The sequence below is a fragment of the Otolemur garnettii genome, unplaced genomic scaffold (assembly GCF_000181295.1).
Source record: "Otolemur garnettii isolate 467f Iridium unplaced genomic scaffold, OtoGar3 scaffold00002, whole genome shotgun sequence".
Classification (NCBI taxonomy): Eukaryota; Metazoa; Chordata; class Mammalia; order Primates; family Galagidae; genus Otolemur; species Otolemur garnettii.
This window is the reverse complement of record NW_003852397.1, coordinates 25,250,687-25,268,396: the sequence shown is the minus strand read 5'-3', so window position 1 is coordinate 25,268,396 and position 17,710 is coordinate 25,250,687. Positions and strand designations below refer to the sequence as shown.

The following is a 17,710-nucleotide window of genomic DNA, read 5'->3' as shown; positions in this document are numbered from 1 at the left end:
TAATTTATGTGTATTTTGCCTTTTGGGCTATTTTACCTGAAAACTCAAATCTAGGTAGTACTTCTTCTACAAGGCAAATATTGAAAACACAATCTGAAATATAAGTACGAAATAGCATACATTCATAAGTCTTAAAAAAATCATGATGCTGCAGCCATGATTGCTGTTGCTACAAAAACGCACCTCTCTGGTATGATGTCATCTTTAAAACTGACGTAAGATGTCCAAATGAAGAGAACAGAGCTTTTTCATGTTTAATTTTATGAGATGGCATAAACATGAGTAAATTAATTGTGGTTTCCAATAGGCTTGTCCCTGGAAGCTCATAACAGGTTCTGTTTCTCCTTTAGGACCAGAAATGACATGACACAACTATTTAAAATTAAGTGAGGGAATCCTTTTCCTGTCAAAAGCTGATGTTGATCATGTAGTTACCTTCATGTCATTGACACCTTTTTCATTCCTTGCTTACATTTAAAGGAATCTGAGTAATGGGAGGAGACCTTCCTAAGAGTGGGATAGAAAAAAAGAAATCACAAGTGGCGCCTGTGGCTCAAGGAGTAGGGCGCCAGCCCCATATACCGGAGGTGGCAGTTTTAAACCCAGCCCCGGCCAAAAACTACGAAAAAGAAAAGAAATCACTTTTGTGTTGGCAAATCAAAGAGGCACACTTTCATAGAAACTGCTTTGTGGATTTTTCCCCCCTGTGCTGGTCATGACATTCTCAGCTTCCTACAGGAAGGGATAAACTACACTACAGTTGTTCCTCAAAGTGTATTTCTTTCTACAATAAATTATTTCTCCACTTGGCAGTATGATAGTTTTCTTCATAATCCTTATAGTCTCTGTAATTAATATTTTACAGTATTTAATTTCATGTACTGATCTTATGGAGTGAAAGCAGTTATAACAAACTGATTTCACATGTATTTAAAGATGATTTTAGCAGCTTTTGCTTTTCCCTCCTCTTCTGCTGATTAAAATGTGTTTGACATTTGTTGGCTTCCCATGGGCATCATTTATATTTCCTCTTTAACAGTTGGCCTGGTTTATTATGGGCAGATCTTTGTAGCAAACACGAACTCAACATAACATACCCGATCTTTGTCTGTTGCTGCCCTGGGCTCCTGTCAGAGCTTTTCCTTGGCGATTCATAGTACAGACCACACAAACCAACATGCAGCAAACAGATGGATTGTTCCAGTCTTCTTCCCTCTGAACATATACAACAACAACACAAAAAGTAACAGTGCACTCTTGTGCGTCCTCTCATCCCCATCAGTGCACTGAAAAGCATTCCCGACCTCCTCTGGTACCAGCTCCTGCTCCTGGTCCCTTCTCACCCTTCATCTGTCCATTCTGCCTGAGTGCCAAACACATTGCTACTATATAGGTCAAAGGCTGATTCCATGCCTGATTTCTCTCTTATCCTGACACAGGTGCACCGGAGTTTGTTCCCTGGTACACATTTAAACACCATCAAGAGTCTTCCAAACTTCTGTACAAAAAAGCTTTTAGTGTAAAGACAATGCCTTTTTAATTGTTGTTTTTTTTTTTTTTTTAAAGGCATGGGGGCTGAGGGTTTTGCTCAGTAACCTCACAGCTGACAGAAACTGTTATGAAAACAAGAGATACAGTAGTCCCCTTACACAGGTGACAGACCAAAAGAAAAAAAATACACTGCTTTATCCTCTGTCCTAGCAAATTTTCTTTAGAAGTTATTTCCTAGACTTTGTTTTATGGTAATTTGTTTTCTTTGCTTTCACCCCTAAACCTCTTTTAAACAAAATGAATAATAATTAAGAAAAGCACATTTCCTGTCTGAAAAATTGGATCTTTCCACTTTGTCACAACTCTCTTACATACACAGCTTACTTTCTGATAAAACATAAAGAAACTCTGCTTTTCTTATTGCTTGATCCAGGGAAGAGACCCCAAGTCACTGGCATCGGCACCCTGGGCCCCACTCCTATCCTGCACCCACACACTGTGTGGCCTGGAGAAGGACCTATTACCTTTGAGCCTTCAGTTTTTTTTAGCTACACAGTAGGGAGTCATACTTCAGAATCTGAAGATTAGTCTATCTCTGTTCTTTACTTCATTGATTTTGTGCTACAGTTCTTTTAGTTCTTTGCCCTAGGAGTTTATAGATAGCTTTCTTGCAATACTTTTGTTCAACACACACTTTAGTTCAGACAATTACTGAAAGCCTAAGAGGACAAAGATGAGCAAGGCCTGGCTGGTAGTGTCAGGCACTTAGGTGATGGCCAGTATCACTTGAGTGTCTAGGTCAGACCACTTCACATCGTTACCTCTGCCATACAGCAAACCTTAAAATGGTCTGTATGGCCTCGACATTAGGCTCAAATTACAGATACAAATGCTAAAGTGCAGGGAATGGTATTCTCCAAATCTCACAGTGAGAGTAAGCCTGGGACCAAGGCCAATATGTTTCTTCTGTTATGTATTATTACTTGGAAGTAAGTGAACTAGAAGATTGGGAGATTTGGGAAAAGGAGAAACGTTCTCTAACATGAACGACAAGCTCATTTCAAATCTTCCTGTTTCCTCAAAGAAGGAGGAGCAGTTTGACTTGAGTCTGGGTTGATGAGCACGCACATTTGGCCACCCTGAGGCAGATCCTGTTCCTCAGTTCACAGCTGTCCTTCTGTCCCTTGCAGGCGCTGGCTCAGGCTATCAGGGAGGCCAGAGAGCAGCACCCTGACATGTCGGTCACGAGAGTGGTGGTGCACAAAGAAACGGAGTTGGCGGAGGAAGGGGAAGACTAAGTGAGGTAAGCAGCCTGCGTTGACCCTGGCCTTTCTTGTGCTCGTTCTGTGCTCCTGAACCTATGGAGGGATAGGAAGGCAATTTTCTACCAGTGTCTGTTTCCTGTAGGACATGAATATTTTAGACTAGTATTACCAACAAGTGCATTTGCTCAGGTGCATGTAATTATAAACTCTGTGGACTGATGGGTATATGGTATCAATAACTGTGATTTATTGAGGGCTGCTAATAACATTTTACTGTTTATCAGACACATTAGCATAAACTACATTAATTGGTGTTCACATTGAATCATAGAGGCAGGTGCTATTACACTTGAGAGATTTCTATGACAGAAGGAAGAAGGAAGGGATGAGTTAAGTCCTTTAAATCTGCATATCAGATAATGACCATGAAGGAAAAGATTTTTTGACTCTAGGAAAGTTGCACACTCTGGTCAAGTTACTGTAGCTTTACAGTGGGTCTTGATACCTGGTAGCACATCCCTCACTCCCAGTTGTATTCTTTGTCTTCATTCTGGTCTCTTCCTGTTTGATATAAATTTTGGAATCAGATCACTAGGTTCTAAGAGTAAACCCTGTGGTATTTTAATTGGAACTGTGTCCACGCTGTAGTTCAGTATGGGGAGAATGACATCGTTATGGTATTGTCTCCTTTCCATGAACTTACAGTCTCTTTCTCCATTTGTGTATATCTTCTCCAGTGTCTTTCATTAATATTACTGGCTTTCCTATATTGATCTAATCTAGCAACTTGACTATATTTTAGATACTGTTTTCAACACAAGATGCTATGTACATAATGGGCCCTTATATGAAAATCATTAAAAATTTTAGCAAAGCCAGAGCATCCAGTTGCCTGAATAAATGCGCTGTGTTATATGTGAATATCAATCCTTTTATTTTTAGATATATTTCCCTGATGGTGTCATGTGTGAAAGACTGAGAGCATTCTTACCTAGGAACCAGAAGATTGAGTGCTATATTTTAATCTTGTCAGATACCAAACTATTATTGACACAGGGAGAGTCCATGGGATGGTACAATCTACCTTTCCTAACTTATAGGACTTATTGCTAAGATATAATAAGATAATCAATGAGAAAATTGTTATACAAGTGTAAGTTGGTAACACTGGGTGTTTTTCCTCTAAATGTTGTGAATCAGTCACTTTATTTCTTAGTCAGGAATATAAGCCAAAAATTAGTAACCACTGTAAGCATTACCAAAACCTCCACCTTCACTCGTAGCATTTGAATGACTTTTTAACTGAATTAGTTATATCGGTTAATCTGACACCTTATATGCACTTTTGCAATGGACACACAAACACTCACATAAAAAATTTTCTAGAATCTGCCTATCTTAGAGGCTAACTTTTATGAGCAGCCTTACTAAACAAATTTAGGAAGTGTGAGTGTCAACTTAATGTATAAGGTGAGCAAACTGGATAAATTTGGAAAGATTAGTTCATCCATTCAAAAAGTATTTAAGGAATGCCAAGATATGCTAGGGCAGGGTAGGCCTAGAAGATTTAATGATAGACAGAGCAAACATGTTCCCCATCCTCAGGGAAAGATAGGCTGAGATACTCCTGGAAGGGAGATGTGAATATTAACGAAGTAAAATGTAACTGCAAATGGTAGAAGCACTCTGAAGGAAATAGTGTTATGAGAGAACAAAACAGGGGAGTGGTGTGATCATAAATGTAACCTATGACTTGAGAAAACAGAATTCCAGTGTGAGATCTGAGAGTTGAGTAAGAATTACCTCAGTGTTGCAAAGTCCTTTAGCATCTCTGCCCCCGCTGGCTGCAGCTTGCTCTTAAAAATTTTCCTTTGCCAGCTCTAGCGAGAACTGGGAAGAGTGTTTCCACTGCTTTATCTGTGCTCTGGCTGCTCCGCCAGGATTCCCAGAGGCAGCAGGGGGGCCGAGGCAAAGGGCAGGACCAGGATAATACTGAATGAAGCTCAGACAAGGGAGTGACTGTTTGCAGCTGTACCTGCTCTGTCTCACTTTCTCAGGCACAGAAAGCTCTCCCGACCTGACCTCACCCTTTGGAGTAGCTCTGAGCTTTTGATCAAGTTTCGAAGGTGGTAGGAGGGGCAGCAAACAGAGAGATGGTCAAAGAACAACCTGTAGAGGACAGACCTCCCAAGTCCACCTTCCTCAGCTGGTGGCAGCCAACTGTAAGGCAGAAAGGAATTAAATGCAAGCTCTGTTACAAAGAGAGCAGGCTTCAGATGAGTGCCATGCTAAATCTTTGTAACTTTCTCATGTCCTTTCATAAGCCATACCCACCTCCTGCCAGTTTATCACAAATGCATGTTTATAAGCTCTCAGATGGGCACAAAACATTACTGACCTTGTCACCACAGGAATGGTGTTCCGGAACAGTCCTGACCTGGAGGGAGGAGCAGTCCTGGCTGGTGGTGTGGTCCTTGTGGTCTCAGGAGGAGGGAGCACATGTCTCTGCTGTAGTTGATAGCATGCGCTCTCCCAGCCAGAGTTCCCACGAGCCTCCCTGGCTCATGGAATCTTGACCAATGAAGGGTAAAAATATGGATAGGGCCTCCTTTTGAAAAGTCCGAAGGGGGAATGACAGAAGGGTGTCTGCTCATTTAGTCACTCATGTTCTTTATTCAGTTGTCCAAGCTACAGGGGTGTGTGGAATACCCATTGGAGATCATCTACTTCTGTATTATGGAAATACTAGATGAAATAAGGTCTAGCCCAGGTCTCTCCCCTGACCTGATCTTACCCTTTGCAGTAGCTCTGAGCTTTCGATCAGTGGTAACAGAATAGAGTTTCAGGTTTGATAAGGTTGTGATAAGTCCTGTACCTCATGTGGTGGGAACAAAAAGGAGAGATCTCTAAATCAGAATCGGGCCTCAGAGATGGCTTCTCACTTGAGCCCCATAGTTAGTAGGTATTAGCTCCATGAATAAAAGAGTGGAGGGGGGTTTTGGGGCATTGAACCAGACACTGAAGAAAGACAAGACATCGGCTGGAGCTGAGTTGCTGGGGACTTGTAGGAGAGTGATGGGGGAAGGGGCAGAGGCCCCATCCTGAGGAGTCTTCTCAGCCTAGCTGAAGAGGCTAACTATCCTGATAGCTGTGGCAAGCTCCTTGTGTAAACTAAACTAGAGGTGGTAGTAGAATTTACAGAGGTCAGCCGTGAACGCTTTTTGTTCTTGAGAGTCAAATAGAAATTAAAATTTTCTACCCCTGAGATACTGAGTTTGAGATACTCACAGAAGGTCAAAGTGGAGAGGTCAGGGAAGCACGAGAGCTTTGAGAGCACAACAGATTTCCGAGTAGGAAAGAGATTTGTGAGTTACACAAGTGCTTCCTGTAATTGAGGAAGCCTGCAGTGTGGGCCATGTCTCCCCAGGCTGGCTTGGAGAGTTAAGGCCTGCAGAACAGAGGAGATGAAGTTGCAGGGGGAGGGCAGTAGGCAGGGAGAAATGGGGGTCACACAAGATACTTCAAGGAGAGAAGAGTAATGAAGGATTTAATATGGCAGAGAAACCAGTGAGCACATCTTTGGGAATTGGTGGTAGCGAAGTCAACCTGGGGCCTTTGTCAGAGCTACACAGGCAGGCAGTAGGATGGGAACCCTGTAACAGGTTGAGCACACAGGGAGCTTAAGAAGCTGAAAACTCAGTAGTAGGGCTTTATTGCTGTTCCATCAGCTCTGCCTGAAGATGGAGAGCATTAGGTCTCCTGGAGCTATTGGAGCTAGTACTACAGTTAATAAAAACTGGATCCATCAAACTGCCTTGAACCTCTGGCAGCCTGGGTCCCACCCCCTAGCACACTATGAATAACTGAATTAGTAGCCTTTTCTGTACCATTGTATATACGTACAGACAAACGTGTTGACACCAACATTTCAGAGTCAGGGTAGTGATGTGCAGGGTTTTAAAACATGAACTTAGCAAATGGAATTAACATTAGCTATATAACTGATGAAGAGAAAAAAGGGAAGAGAACCATGTTGGCCGAGCTGTAGCTAATCATGAGCCCCACTTTTGCATGTGAGGCCTGCTGAGCACCACCCCGACCTTTAAAGGGAATCACAAGCCTCTTAACTCCCCAGGGGCTGTTTTCAGTTCAAGACAGGAATTTTCCAGGCATATCACATCTGTTACCTTTTTATTTTATTCTGTTTGCCTAGTCAGGCTAGTCTCAGACCTAACATTAGCATCTTATTCATACAGCTTAGTTTTTAGTATAGACTAACCACACCTAAAATGAAGACTTGTACTTGCAATTTTTTCAAATTAAACTATATATTTCTTGGTGATAAAAGAGAGGTAGTAAGAAATTTTGGTGACCTGTAAGTCCTCTGTTCCCAAGGGTAAATAATCTCTTTCAAAATAAATATTCTTTACTCATATACACATACCCTCTTCTACTTAGATAGGCTGGTATTATTATTGTATCACATGTCCTGCTTTTTTATTTACTTAACAGTACATTGTATACATCTGTCCTTATTGTCGGCTGTCATTGCTGCATGATGGTTACCTATATAACCCTATTAATGGACACTTGTCCCTTGGTTTTCACAATTACCACACAGTTACCAAGATTATACTTGTTGTACATTTCTGTGTATTAATCTCATTATTTCTCCCAGGCAAGTATCTTTTAAAATTTGAGTTGGTATGCTATCAAGGGGTTTTGACATATTGCCAAACTGCCCTCCTTATTAGTTCTGCAAATGTAGACACCCACTGGCAGCATGTGAGAACCCTAGCCAGCGCTAAGTATTCTAAGACATTTTAAAAAAATCTTTGCCAGTGTGATCAGGACAGGTCTAGATAGTTACTTGCTCAAACTATTTTGATGCAAGTAACTATCTAGACCTGTCCTGTCCAGTATGGTAGCCAGTACCCACTTGTGGCTATTGAGTACTTGAAATGTGGGTGGTCCAAACTCAAAATAGTTGTAAGCATAAAAGACATCCATTCAGAGATGGAAGAAAAAAGTAAATTATCTCTATTTTTTTATTAATTATTTACTAAAAGAATTTGGATATATTGGGTTAAATAGATTATATTAAAATTAATACATAGGTTTCTTCTTTTTAAAATGTGGCTTCTAGAAAATTTAAAATACACATGTTACTCACTTTAATTGCTGGTAATACATTCTCTTGGCCATTGCTAATGTATGTAAAGTCAGAGAAGTGAAGGGGGGACCTTAAACCAAGGTAGCATGAGGTATTGTGTGTATGAGTGTGTAAGAGAGAGACTGCTGGGGGGCAGGGAGTAGTGTTCTGTTTAAGATATTCTTATTTACAATAAGAATAATAGATAAGAATTTCTTATTTATAATATCTTCTAAGAGGGAATGTGATTTTTCCCATCCTTCCTCAGATTATTATTAGTGAGGAGGCTGGGTCTTGAGATGAATTCTTTTGATTCCTGCTAAGCTTCCTATTTCAGAAAAAAGCAAATCAAAACCCCAATGCTTCCTTCATCTGTGTTTCAAAGATGTTCTTCAAAAAGGTGAAAACTTTGAGTATTTTTTAAGTTTTTGTTTAATGCTGCAGAGAAATGTTTTCTCATTACTGTCTAGGTATCTTATGGACCTGAGATTGACAGAAGCTTAGCTAAAATAAAGTATACCTGAGTGTAACCTTACAGTAGTTTCATTTTTTATTTAAAAGAAGCTTTAAGAGTTTATAGAATGTTTTTCTCATATCAAGATCCTGCAAGATGTGACCTAGCAGACAGAGCCAGAAGACCCTACTGGCCTTACGGCTACTAACTGCTCTTAGAAATGGGTGTCATACCTTCAGAGATTTGAGTCCACTAGTTTTTTAAACACATAAGAGTCTCCCTAGGATATCATAAGACATGTGATTCAACAAAAGAACAGAAAAATGCACTCAGTGTTTAAAATGGCACGTGAGAGAAACGGTGAAAATGGGTTTTAGAGACATCGTACAGTTCTGTTGTCTTTTCCCTCTTTCTCAAGCTCCTGTTCCTCAATCTTACATTGCAGATTACTCTCGATTACTTTCACCCCTGGATTCATTAACATGTATTGTGAGCTGCTATATTCAGGGGAGTGTTAAACACATGGGTGATTACAAAAGTTTTGAGATAGGCAAAACTGAAGAAGCAGAAAATCCACAGTGCATGAAACAAATGAAGTCCTGCCAGCAACAGCCATAAGCTGAGCAAGTTGAAACTTGCACACATGAATCAGAAAGGACGCTGTCAGCTGTTTTCCTTGGAAGTGAAATAATGGAACATAGCATAGTCTGTCTCAAAACCTCATAGTGACCTTTATAGTTGTGTGTGAGAGAAAACGGCAGAGGAACATTTATACAGATAACATTTAGGGTAAAAAGTATGTTTCAAAAGATGCCTAGGATAAGGGGTTGTGAAAATTGACGGGAAAAACTTCTGATTGGCAGGCTGGATAAACCTCCCCAAAAAGGTGGCAGGAAAGCTCCTTTGTGCGAAGCGTTGGGTGGGATAGAGGGAGATCAGGCAGAGAGGAAAGAACATGTAGGAAAACAGAGGGATGGATACCAGGAAGAGCAAACCTACACTGTGGCTGTGTGTCACATTTCCAGCATAGCTGGAAGGATTTGTCAAAGGGAAATTGCAGATGGTCTTACCTGCCACGTCTACCTTAGTCTCCACTTTGCTTTGTAGTCATCGCATTGGGTGTTGGAGTATGGCAATAGCATTTTCAGCACTGCCCTTTAGGAATACTAATTCATCGGCAATGTGTAGGATTGATTACGGGGTGCTACATTAGATGAGGCACCTTGCAAGGAAACCATTATACTGGTTCAGGCAATTATTAATGGAGAAGCTGAACTGGACACCTCTATTTTCAAAGTATAATTGAATTTAATGTGGAAGCAGAACCCGGAGTGAAATATCATACATGAAAATCTATAAAATTAAATCCTAGCATTTTTTTTTCCATTTCAGTCAAAGGAAGCTTAGTACCTATGTTATTCTTCACAGTAGAATTGTATTACTGTGATAGGCCTTCAAGAAGAACATAGTTCATTCAGGGGAGACAGGGCTCCGGCAGACAGAAATGCCTAAGTGTGAGACACGGGCCTCAGAGTGCCCACCAACAAGCCTGTGAAAACATGTGGGCTGTAAAGAATATCCAGATATCCCAGCAAACCAGGGAAAGCAGAAGCAGTTTGCTGAATTTTTGTAGAACAGGTACTGAGCTTCATTTGACTAAAAAGGAAAAAACACCAGATTTAATTTCCACTCCTCTACTCAGCAGATGTATAAATATCCACAAGAGAAGAAAAGAGCAATGGGTCGGGGGTAGCAGGCAGATGTTCTCAGGACCACATTGCACTCCTAAAAACTGTTGAAGAGCCCAGATGGCTTTGTTTGTGCGAGTTGTATTTACTAAGACTTAACCATATTAGAAGTCAAAACTGAGGAGTTAATAATAATTATTTATTAAGTTAAAAGTAATCACCTAGTGGAAGAAAGCTGTCTGGAAAGGCTACCAAACTATGACATCCTGGAAAACACGACATGACTGAGACAGTAAAAAGATCAGTAGTTGCCACTGAGCTCACGAGAAGAGCCTTAAAAATATCACGAAGCTGTCAAGCTCATGGTGACTACAACACTTTCCCTAAAATTCTAATTTTCACCAAAAGCTTGAATTTTGTCATTGATAACAAAACCAATTGTTTTTTTCAACGTGGCAGGCTCACTTCATTTTCAAGGAAAGGTCATCCCTATATCCAGATTGAATAACATAGCTTGTCTGCAGTTCTCGCAAGTAAAATAAAAAGGTGGTTGATGAAAAAAGCAGCTGCTTCCATTCCAATTCAAACACTCATACAGATACTTTTCCTCTAGACGACATTGTGCTTCTGTATGCTACGGAAGTGTTATGTGTGTACTTTCCATTTCATCGCACAGAATATTAAAAAGACATGTTAACTCGGGGGGTGGGATGGAAGAAAATTAGTATTTTTCCTTTTGCGTCAAGGACATCCTTAAGTGAACCTAAATGTTTCATTGCGAGTGGATGCTGGTGAGGATTAAGGTGACTTCTAGTAAAGTTGATGCCATTGCTTTGACCCCTGAACACTTAAATGGCAATAGTGTTTACTATTTACTCAGCATTGCAGTTGCACCCCTGGTGAAAATGTCAACAAGCTGAAAAGGACAACTAATGTCTTAATATGATTATGAAAACAGTTTTGACTCTCTGACTGACTTAAAGAGTGTTAACAGGGTCTGTAGACCACACTTTGTCTGTATTACAGCGGTAGCATAAACATTTTAAGAATTAACCATTTCCTGGGTTAACCAAACAGGAATTTAACATACTTGCATTTTTGACTCTGTCTTCTAATTTAAACTATGGAAATTTTGTTTTAAAATCAAATATGTCAGTTGAGAGTCAAAGAGGAGAATGAAAGTTTATCATTAGAAATAGCTGTCAGATTCGTGAAGTATCATTTAAAATTGAACTTTATACCTGAGTACATGTACCTCGTTTATATATATATATGTATTTTTGTTCCTATTTTTCATAATCCTTGATTATATTAGTGCTCTGTGGCAATTGAATCTTCACTAATTTCAATGTTTCCTTCCGTTATAATTTGTATTTTCTTATATTATTTTGGAAAAAAACAGTTTTGCATTTTGATTGAGACTTTTCTCTGAATGAGTTCTTTACCACTTAAAGGCAGCATTTCTAGTGGTTTGTGTCAAATGCTTTTAAAAATCAATTTATTGAATCAGTTTCTAGAGTCGAGCATTCTTCAAGATTGAGATCCTTACGTGAACCCCTTGTCTCTGGAAACTCTAAGGTTGTACTTCACAGATGAGAAATTCTTGTGTGTGAACTTGAGTTTTTTCACTGGCTCTTTGAGCTTACGGAGATAGATCAGTAAGAACTCTCTGAACCCTCTGTGAGGGCTGATGGGAAAGTACACAACTGGCACGTATCCTTGAACATGGCGTTGGATCTGCGATTAGATGAATAGCCACATGGACATATTCTCACACTGGCCAAAAGAGGGGGACACAGGCTAGGAAACGTGACTGTGGTGGTTAGAAATGTTTACTGACATTGTATAGTCTAGGAGTGGGAAACAAAAGCAAGGCATAGAAATGCTGGTTTGGGTGTTTTTTGTTGGCTTGACTCCAGTTCTATTACATAAAGTAATAATCTTATCTACTTAGCAGTTACAGTCTTATCTAAATGCAAGATGAATCTTATGATGTAGTAAAATGAAAGCAGGTTGAATTAATGCCTGGGATTAATGCCTGTCAGTTTGCCTTGAGAAAGTAAAGATGTCCAGACATCTACAAATATGATGTAGAATTTAAGCTTTACAACAGCGATTTGCAACCAGGGAGGTGCTGTGAGAGGATCTTAAGTGTACTGTGAAAATTTTTAAAGATCATTAATTAAATCATTTTCAAAAGAATTTCAAAGCACAATAAGTATATTCTCTTTTTTACTCTTTTTTGTTAATCAACATAATTTAAGTGTGCTGTAGAAGTTTAACTATAGGTTCAAGTGTGGCATGAGATAAAAAAGATTGAAAAACACTGCTTTAGAAGAAAGCATTTTTGAAACTTACAGCTCCTACATGAAGAACCAGGGCTAGTTTTCACATTGGTTGGGATATGTGATAAATCATGTAGTCTCAAAAGTCCAGTCTGTAAAAAAATTGCCAGATTTTAAGTTTGTTCCTCACAGATACATGTCAGAGGCCAGGAAAGTGTAACTTGTCTGACACTTGTGTAGCCATGACATTGTCTTTGTCTTTTCCCATCCTGGCTTAAAAGCTAAATGTCGTGTACTTAGGAACACAGTTCTGCATATGTTTATGAGGTTGGAAAAACTCTAGGATGAGTTTGCAGACTCATAGCTCATTGCTGAATGTCACTACAGTCACCTTTGAAGTACTCCCGTTGGGAAGCTATGTTCCCATGCCAGCACCTAGTCCGCCCTTCAAAGCACTTTTTCTAGGACGAGTGTGCAAACTTAATTGTCAGACTTGGTCTGACTCATGAAAAAGTGAAAGTTTTCTTTTTTATGAAAACAGATTCAAAGAAATAAAGTGATGCAGAGTCAGAGAATAGAATCTTAAACATTGCTCTCTCTGTAGGTTTTCTGGCCCTGGTAACATCAGGGCTTCATTTTCCATAACAAACTATGCTCAGCAAAATGGCAGCTGTGTTCAACCAGTGGTGCACATCCACTAAGCAAAGGAAACAGATACCAGCTTTCAACGAATAGGAGCAGGTTGCAGGATGGAAGGCCTCGTGTAACTGCCAAATCTCTTTTGATTGGTAGTTTTATCCGTTTTCCCTCACTGCCCCCCACATTCCTTTTTATAATTGCTAACCTAAAATAAAGACTCTGTGTTTTCTCCACACCTAGAATCAAGCAGGAGTTCTAAAGAGTAATGAAATGGCCTGAGGCAGATGACAGGGAGGGAAACAATGAATTCGATTAATGTGTGGGAATAATCAAGAGGCTGTAATATTGTCTGTAATAAATGTAAATGTTGGGGGAGTTTTTTCATTAAAGCAAGATTTAATTTTGTCTAACCAAAAGAGTGTACATTCTAATTGACTTTGGGACCAATGTGTCTCAGAAAGGACAATAATTACCACCCTTCACTGTCCTCTGTAATAACTTGTTATTTACCAAAACTCCCAACCAAGCTGAAATAGAAAATGAAACAGATACCACCTTAAAACCCTTTTCTGTCTCAGGACCATGTGCCATCATGTTTTCTCAGCCTTCTTTCTACCTGCTTACCTTGGATAAGGAGCTTCCCCAAGACCTACACTCAATAGGAGATTTGGCTCTATCTGTTGGTTTCACTGTACCCCTTTCCTACTCCCAAATCTATATCTCTAGTCCTAATGCCGCACCCACGCTCTAGGCCTTCATTTTTTCTTTTTTCCTTTCAAGTCCCAGACTCCAAATGTAGTAGGCCTCTGTGATAAGTTTGTTAATCGCCACTCTGATTCTTCTTCAGTGGTGCCTCTCTTCCACCTGATGTCTGTACAACCACTCAGGTCTGGGTCCTTGCCGTCCAGCAGTAATGCCTGACATCTGTCACCTTCCCACCCAGCCTGGACTTTTGCAGAGGTCTCCTGACTAGTATTCCTGCCTCTCCTCCTCTCCACGTTCAGTCTGTTAAGTACACTGAAGCCTCAGGGAGTTTTCTAAACATAAACCAGGCCATGCCCCACTCTTCTTCTAAATCAAAGGAGAACAATTCTAACCCCCCTTTCTAGGTCTATCATGCCCTATATGAACTGGCCCCTCCCTGGCTCTTTGATCTGTATTTTGCTTCTTGTATGAATGTTCTTTCTGAATTCATTCTTTTTTGGGGGGGGGTAATTAGATGAAATTCATACTTTTCAGTCTAGTATTAAAGATTAGAACTAATATTTCTTAACTTCCATTACTCACTATGCCAGTACTTAACTTTAATAATGTCTACTACTTTTCCTTTCTATTCCTCCCATTCATTTCTGCCTCCTCTGCCCATGTACACCTTTATGCTCATCTTACAGCCATAGTGAGTAACATGTACTTCCTCACTCCCACTCCCCTTCCTCATTTCCTCATTCTGCTCTTACCACCTAAAGTGCCCTTTCTGTTCATTCCAATGAAGTTAAAATGGATTATGGTTTCCCCCCCTTCCCTGAGTCTAGCTTTAGAACTCTGGTTTCTCTTTTGTAGATTCTTCCTACAGGAATTATCTCTGCTTTACGCTGATTAATTCTTTTGGAGTGTACTCTTATTTGCCAGTTGCTTCTAGTGTACTTGTCAATTCTCCAGATACATTAAGGCCCTCAGGGTTGGAATAGCCTCTCATGCTTGTCTTCCAGTAAACAGATCATTTACTGTAGAGCAAGGCAGATAGGAGCTGTTGATTACTTGATTGGACATGTGATAAATGTTATTTAACATTTTTTTCCAAGCCTTTCTTTTTGGAATTCTTAAGACTTGTCGCTTTTTTTCCTCTCCTAGGAAATCATTTTTAAAACAACATCCAACTCTTGTGAACCTGAAGAATTTTGACCATTCCGAGTCTTAATGCCATACCACTACTCCAGCGAATTTATGCTACGACTGGTAACAATGACCAGAAGCCTGAAGAATTAAACTGCCAACACCAAACCTGACCTTAACAGCTCTGGTCTATATTGTTCCCACTCATTTAATAGGTTGTTTTTGTTTTATAACCACTTTTAAGTATTCTTAGTCCTTTCTTTTCCTTTTTTTTTTTTTTAATTAAGGGTTTTGTTTTGTTTCCTGTTTACTTTGTGTACAACTACCTGCTTTTTATGGCTCATTTTGATCAAATGACAGTGAACAATGCCAGCCCACGCTGGTAAGGTGCTGTTCACTTGAACAGGTGCTGTTGTGCGGAAAGGAAACTCTGCGACTAATTTAGGTAGTGACTTTCCTTCTTCCAGATTCTTTCCATTGAACTCTTACAGTAAATATTTACAGGGTTTTCCAATGGCAGTAAATATTCTGTATGAGAAAATATTAATACGGATTAAAAGCATTTCTTACATTTTGAAAATTTTCTAATGTTTGGGAATTTCACCAGGAATGTTTTTTATATTGGACCCTTTTGACTTTCCAGTCCTGTGACTTGTTACTTTTAGTAGAGTCAGCATCTCTGGACTGGAGAATTGTGAAGTTCGCTGTGCTTAGAGACCCTGCCGAGCCACAGTGCCAGTGCTTTTCAGACACACCCTCTTCGGCAGCATTCCAGAAAAGGAGGGAGGGGAAAGAGAAAAACGTTTCCTCCCTTCTACTAAAAGATTCAGGCAGCTTAAAACCTTACTGCTTTCTTTCTTAACATATCCACATTTCAATACTTGCTTTTATTTGAACACTTGGTTAGAGCACTTGCTTTGTATTAAACCTCCTTGTGTATAAGTAAAACTGACCTTTTGTTACTGAGCGGGCATATCTCTTTCAGATAGTTTGATGATTCTCACAGGTTTGAGGACACTGGGAAGAGAGGTAGGGGGCTAGGGTGGTTTTTTGTTGGTCGCAAGAAAGTTAAACCATTTAAAGCTGACACCAGAGACCTGATAGGGACTTATTAACTGTATTGAACATTTTTCCTTTGCTTTTGATCCTATGTATAGTTATGATGCCAGATTAGATTTATAGCAGCTTCAAGTTGTATTAAATGATATTTTGCTTTCTGTAATACTGTTATAAAATAAAGTTTGTTTATTCTCTAAGCTTACTGTTTCTTTTTATAAAGGTTTAAAATAATAAACTCGTGATATTTCTCATCAGAAGTCGTAGAGTTTGGTGGTATGTAACATTTTAAAATCTGTTGTCAGCTCTGTTTTATAATTTGATGCTGCTGCTGACATCACTGATTTGAAAGGGTAAAAACAAAGTCGAAAGTTTGTAAATTCAACGGTTGTCATTCCAGATTCCTTCTGCCTGGGTAAATAATCCACCTCAGCTTTTACAGATTCTCCAGCGGATAATTTTGCTTATTGTCTTTGTGTATTTTTTATTTAGTTTTTAGGAAATATTTCTGCTGTGCCATCCGAATCTTGCCCCTCTGATTTGTGTCCTACTTTACTTTGTGTCTTCTGAGCCCAATGTATCAGACAAACTCTGCTGAGGGCCCTCATCCAAGTCTATTGAGATTGTTTATTGTAAAACTTTCACCAAGGCATATCAGATTATGAGCTTATTTTTAAATATACAACAAATGGCCAATTGGGTATATTCTTTTTAAAATGTTAGATAGAATTTTTTTTCACTAGTTATTTAAAGTAAGTGTATTAAATATAATTTGTGTAACTGTCATCTTTGAGGGCTCTTTCCACTAAATTATCTCTCCCCTTGTGTAAAGGCCTTTCTCAGTTTCTCTATAATTATTACAAAACAGCAACTCTCTAGAGAAGGTTATTTCAGCAAGCTAAGCCTTGGAAATACCATAGACCAAATGTGAATTTGTAAGTATGTTTCTCATCAAAAAAGTTTGTGTATATAGCATTCATGTTTAAATCATAGGTTAATATTTTCAGGGTGTTTTGAGAACTATTTTCCTTAATACTTCTATTGATAATAGCAGTGAAGGGAAGAAAGTGAGTCCTCACAGCTCCCATGGACTTAAGAAATACAGTGTTCAGTTAGGGCTCAGTTTTAAATTCATCTGAGACAGCCAAGGACAGGGTTTGGGTCTAGAGGTATCTAGAATGTCTATTGGAACTTAGCACCCCTGGCATCACTCAGAACAATTTTGATTATTAATCCCACATGACTACAGTAGCAAGCCTGACTTTTTTGTATTTTATATTTTTTAGAGAATGTTTCTCTAGATGTTATAATCTTACCTGGTAAACTGGCCTCCTAAAACCCCAAATGGAAGAATAATTAGAAAGGTAAATCAATAAGGTTTTGTAATGTGAATTTGAAAAAAGTGGAGAGAATATTTTTAAATTTCCAGTCTGTTTGATGGTAATTATCCATTTGATGGTATTTTTGAAGACATGTTTTCCATTGTGTTCTGTTTGTCGCTCGTATGTTAGGATATATATATATATACTGTTGCCTAAATTTTAATGAATTCAGAGGTTTCTTCTGATTGGCACACTAATTATAAAGTCCAAAAGCAAGGGAGTCCTGAGCATGCTTTCAAAATTCTAGTAATTTTGGGGCAGCGCCTGTGGCTCAAAGGAGTAAGGTGCCGGCCCCATATGCCAGAGGTGGCAGGTTCAAACCTAGCCCCGGCCAACAACAAACAAACAAAAATTCTAGTAATTTTTTATAAAAAAGTCAGAATATTTATTTCCAAAGCCTTTAGCATTTTGAATTCTAAGAGTTATCAGAGTGCTGAACTCTGATTTCTCAGAATTAGTTTTGGC

The 17,710-nt window shown here is 39.3% G+C and overlaps 1 protein-coding gene across 1 annotated transcript in view; it reads left to right on the top strand.

Moving 5' to 3' along the window:
• EPB41L2 (erythrocyte membrane protein band 4.1 like 2) overlaps positions 1–16,063 on the top strand; it is a 213,720-nt gene extending 197,657 nt beyond the window's left edge. Inside the window, 2 exon segments of the mRNA XM_023513481.1 lie at positions 2,682–2,794; positions 14,826–16,063. Of these exon segments, the coding sequence (XP_023369249.1) occupies positions 2,682–2,789 (108 nt within the window). The 3' untranslated portion in view covers positions 2,790–2,794; positions 14,826–16,063.
• Positions 16,064–17,710: the final 1,647 nt, after the last annotated feature.